Here is a 5,519-nt window from a genome sequence, read left to right as displayed (position 1 = left end):
CAGTCATTTTTAGAAGCTGTGATGTTATTATACAGATTCATCTCAACATACAGACTTAGATTATTAGTTTTAATGCTTGTGGGCGTCTGCAAAATATTGTCAACTAAAAAAATGAAAAAACAAAAAATGTAAAGGAAGCTAAAAAAAAGTTGGTATGCACTGCAAAAATGACTTTCTTACTTAGTATTTTTGTTTTGTTTTTAGTACAAATATCTAAAAATTCCTAAATTAATGATGAATTTTCTTGATGAGCATAATGACCTACAAAAATAAATATAGTTTTTGGACAAAAAAAATTATACACTTAAAGTAAATTTGTGCTTAAAACAAGCAAAAATCTGCCAATGGGCTAAGATTTTTTTTCTTTTTTCTTAAATAAAGTTTTTAAGAAAAAAAGTAAACTTATTTTATGATTTTGTTTCAAGCACAAATTTACAGAGTCCCTAAGATGAAATTGGAGTAAAAAATCTAAAGTTTAGTTTCATGTGCTAACGCGAAACCTTCATGTGCAGAATATTTTTTTTAAGTTTAGTTTCATGTGCGCACGCGATAGTTTCCCGTGAGCACGCAATAGTTTCACGTGTGCACACGAAACTAAACTTTATTTAATTTTTGTCCCCTTAGGGGCTCCGTACAAATTCACTTGACATTTGATATTTGTTGCCTAAAAACTAGACTTTTTTTCTCATGTCATTTTGCTCATCAAAAAAAAAAATGCATCCTAATTTAGGACATTTTTGTTATTTGTACTGAAAACAAGACAGAAATACTAATTAAGAAAGTCATTTTTTGCAAATGTAAACTGCAAAAAAAAAAATTCAAGAAAATATTGTCTTAGTATTTTTGTCTTGTTTTCAGTAAAAATATCAAAAAATTATTTGTGCATAAAACAAGCTAAATAATCTACCTATGGGGTAAGCTAATTTTTCTGGAATTTGTGTTTAAGAAAAATGCCTAAAGATGTTTTTCCTGAAGATTCTCAAGATGTTTTGGCAGATTTTTTTGCTTGTTTTATGCACAAAATCACTTAAATTTAAAGACTTATTTCTTGGGTCGTTTTGTTCATCAGGAAAAAGCATCTTAATGTAAGAATTTTTAGATATTTTTACTGAAAACAAGACAAAAATACTAAGACAATTTTTTCTTGAAAATCATTTTTTGCAGTTTAATATTACATTACTGCATAAACTGTTGCATGAGCAGCATTGTTTATTATTTTTAGTCTACACTGATTTTATGAATTATTTCTTTAAAGCAACATTTTTTATATAAATTATAATGTAGGTGGATTTTTTAAGTTAATGCACCAGATAGTTTTCTGAACAATTCACACGCAGTCCTGTGATTCATAAATGAGATTTTGCTGATTGCAAGACCTAATCGAGCCTGACGGGCTTGGATATAATAAACAGAAATTTACATTGAAAACTGTTCTCATATTTGGCTACATTTTAAACTGTTCTGTTCTCATATATAAAGTAAACTGTCCAGAGAACCACTGCTATAAAGTGTATGCAGATGTTAGATACCGAACATCTCAATCATCTCTTACAGAAAGCAACACATCAGTCCTACCTGATGCATGATCTTCTGTTCCTCACAACAAACACCGTCCAACAGTAACTGTCTGATGGTTTAAGGCAATGACATTTAGAAACAGCAAAGCTGCGTTTTTCCATCAACACACAGATATGCATTTACGCAATAAGGGCTTTGAAGCAAAGCTAAGAGTGCAGAACGATCATCGGTGTGAGGATTTAAAAACTAATTTTATAGTAGAGCATTCGTATTCACCTAAAGGACACTTTCTTCAAATACACTACATATAGCACACGTGCATGACGGCATTAGTGGACATAGACTTCAGTGTGAACTAATCTCAGGGGACGAGTGTGCAAATTAAACATTTTAGTGTGACCACACTTTCATTCAGCTTTTAACATACAGTACACGGTTCTTGTATATATGCAAGGCATCTTGGTTTACATTCAATATGTAAACCAAGATACCAAAAAGTACTTTTACAGTCGAGGCCCATAACAATCCTTGCTTTCAGGCCTTTAGTTGATGCATTCAAAGTACGGACATCAACAAAAGGTGGACATCTAGACGTACAGAAAGCTCCTGGCAAGAATCTTAACACATTATTTGTGGACTATGACACACTAGAAGCATCAAACTCCTGTTGATGGGATCTGGCGTATTGGTCACGACATATATACACATACACTAATGCTCGCTTTGCATCTGTGTTGTGCAGGTTTGTGTTCATGCATTGCGTATGAGCGCGCATGTGTCAGTGTACAGATGGAGTACAATCGTGATCACTCGATGAACTAATCTGTCGTTCCACCGCTCTCAGCGATTTGCATGCCATTATTTTGCTCTCAATCTCGTGCTTTTTCTCGAAATAGTCAACCAGCGATGCTTCTGTCAAGAACGATGCTAAAACCTGTTCGAAAGTGATCGACCAATCGGCATCTGGCGCGCTGCCCCTCCTCCGACCCGCCCCCTCTCCTCCCACGCAGCCGATCAGAACTGTGTCTTCGGCGATATCCTCACACGGCAGGGAACCTGCGCTCACCACGGAGTAGGATGAAACGGAGGTGTCGTCTTTGGTCTCTTCGTCAGAGCCGGACGCCGCTGTTTGAGGGGGCGTCTCCAGCTGCGCCTCAGCCAGGGCTTTGCAGACCAGGGACTGTCCAGATCCGCCCTCCCCGGACGAGTCTTCTTTGTCAGGCTGCAGAGTTTCGTCCGGACAGGTCGGCTGAGCTTCGGATTTTTTGCCCCCGTTGTTGGTGAATTTCTTGCCTACTTCTCCGATCCGCAGCAGGAGACTCGCCACTGTGGCGATCCCGTGATAAAGTTCCTGCTCCATTGGGTCCTCGCTGAACATGTTGTACAGAGTTTTGCACATCTCAATGAACTGCTCCTGTAAACACAAGGATACAAAAAATTGCTTTAAACTGGATGGAAGCAACAGCAATACCCATAAGAGACAGCTCAGTTTTCACAATTTTTCTTCTTAAAGTCATAATTTACTAGGAAAATTAATACTATGGAAGTGAATGGGGTTCATTATCGGTTTGGTTACAAAAATTCCTCCAAAAAACTTTCTTCTGGTTCATCAGAACAAAGAAATGTATACAGTTTTGTAAAAACATGAGAGTAAATGACAGAATTTTCATTTTTGGGTGAACTAACCCTTTAAGATTAGCATGTATTATTGTTAACTAAATCTATTAAAACGTGTCTGTTAGTGCTGAAAGATACACAAAAATGATCAAATACTGCAAATATGCGAAAACAAGGTAATAACTGTGATTTAAATACTTTTTCTTTACTACTTCTTTTCCCAGAAAGAATATGAACGTATGCTGTTATTTTAAATTTTTTAAAACGTATTAAACTTTTAATAAAAAATTTGAATAAAAAGCATTATTTATTCATATTTAGCAAATTATCACATTTCACATTTTTTCTACAATTTTGTGTAGCCCTAATGTCTGTTAATTGAAATTAAAGTCCCTGTAACAGGATTCCCATGACAAATTCCCTGGTTGTACCTGACTAAAAAGCTGAATTTCCTTTGAAGGCAGGGGGCATGATGTTTGAAAAACACTTTGAAAAGAGTCGGGCGGACTACCAAAACACACTTAGTCAATCAGCAGTAAGGGGCGTGTCTACTAACTGACATTGTTGCCTGGGTTGCGTATGTGTGGGGGCGGGTCTATCAAAAGAAGGTCCAGATTCTATTGGGGTAGGGGCGTGATTGTTTAGGTGATTTTAAATATCAACATTGGCTTTTAGAGATCTTGCACCCCACCTTTAACCTATATCCGGGATGCCGTGAGCTTGGATAATGTTCTGTACACTGTGAGTTTATAAAAACATGGCTAAAATGCCTGAACAATTCCAATAAATAGCTGTTTAAATTGTAGTCAGCAGAGGCTTGGACCCGGAAATGGTATTCCTTACGTCACAAGTTAAAAGCAGATTACATTTCGATAAATGGAAACAAAAATTTAAAGCAAAAAACAAAAATCCCTGATATTCTATCACTTGGACCAAAAATTCCTTGACTATAAATGTCTGGAAAACACCTTTTAAATTCCATGATATTCCAGAAATTCCATCACCCATGTGAACCCTGTTGTAAAGTCAATTTTGAAATGGTTTCAGAAGACATTATAAATGCATTGTTCAAACACACCACAAAGACTGTGAACTATGTAGTACTGAATTGCAGAGTTAAATCGTCTAACAGATTTTCACCATTTCTGCGTTAAGGATTTTTTTAGGTAGGCCTAAAGCGGTGGTTTGATGGCGCACCGGAGCCCCTGCGCATGGTCCAGCCCCTAACACAATCACAGGCATTCATGCAGGTTGTAACTGTATTTGAAACTTGAAAAGGTGGCAGCTTTCCCACAAGGGGGCGTGGTTTCAGTTCAGCGACACGCTCCTGCCTATTTTAATAACTTATTTAATTTGCTTGCTGTTTTGTCCGGCATTCAAATTTGGTTGGGTGGTGTAAAAAACTCAGAACACATTTAATATCTGACCTAACAGGGACTTTAAATAAAAAAATCTAATATTAGTTGAAAAAACTAAAGTAATTTAAAAAATTTGCCTAAGCAATAAACTGAAATACATATTGTGGCACTAAAATGATTAAATCGCAAAAAATTGAAACTGAAATAAAAAATCTACTTAAATAGCAAAACTACATAAAAAAATTACAAAAACTTAAATTAAAATTAACATGAAAACTAAAAGTATCAAAATAAAAAAACTAATTTAAACAAGTTATAAAGCAAAATCTAAAATAACTTGAATGCAAACCAGAAATGCTGCTTAACTAACCTGCATGTGGCTGCATGTTCACCATAACATATCACTTTTATTAATATTTAAAATGAACAAACATTGGATATTGATTTCTTAAACCTTAAACAATTGATAATTAAACTTCTACTATCAAACCAAGTGCAAATCAATCATGTAATAAGCAACTGATTCGGATGAAGAAATGAAATGTAAGCATTCAGTTCATTTCCACATATGACAGTAACTCCAGATCTGAAGTGAAATAGTCAGATTTAGTACACTTTTATTATTCACAAAAGACAGAATAAGATTTGTGTCATCTTTAGCCATTAAAAGAATAAAACCGGATTCTCACCTACAGATGAACGCATTATTAGACTTGATTACCTGATTCATGCGTGGCAGATCTTTGATATTTTCTTTCTTTGGTTCTCTTTCTTTGGCCCACATTCTTAAATAGTATTTATAATCCTTTGGCTTCTCATCTGAAACCCACAAACAGCTGAATCAGTCATAAGAGTTCAACTCAGATTCACACACATGATTGATCACCTAAAATGATAAGTCATGAAGAGATTTGTGTTTGTACCCTTCTTCTCATCTGTGTCACCGGTCGCTCCTTCTCCTCCCTCCTTCTGCTCTTCACCTGTTAAGAGACAGATAATACCAGATTAATAAACAATGCGACATTA

General features: G+C 35.5%; 1 protein-coding gene across 2 annotated transcripts in view; it reads right to left on the bottom strand.

Moving 5' to 3' along the window:
• Positions 1–469: 469 nt before the first annotated feature.
• Positions 470–5,519, bottom strand: part of tbc1d9b (TBC1 domain family member 9b) — a 32,809-nt gene continuing 27,759 nt past the window's right edge. For both annotated transcript variants that reach the window (XM_065274678.2, XM_065274684.2), the window contains 3 exons: positions 5,417–5,473; positions 5,215–5,312; positions 470–2,932 (listed from right to left, as the gene is read on the bottom strand). In XM_065274678.2, the coding sequence (XP_065130750.1) occupies positions 2,297–2,932; positions 5,215–5,312; positions 5,417–5,473 (791 nt within the window). In that variant the 3' untranslated portion in view covers positions 470–2,296. The remainder of the gene's footprint in view (positions 2,933–5,214; positions 5,313–5,416; positions 5,474–5,519) is intronic.

Source organism: Paramisgurnus dabryanus, chromosome 16 (assembly GCF_030506205.2).
Source record: "Paramisgurnus dabryanus chromosome 16, PD_genome_1.1, whole genome shotgun sequence".
Lineage (NCBI taxonomy): Eukaryota > Metazoa > Chordata > Actinopteri > Cypriniformes > Cobitidae > Paramisgurnus > Paramisgurnus dabryanus.
The sequence above is the reverse complement of the archived record's forward strand: the minus strand, read 5'-3'. Positions and strand labels throughout refer to the sequence as shown.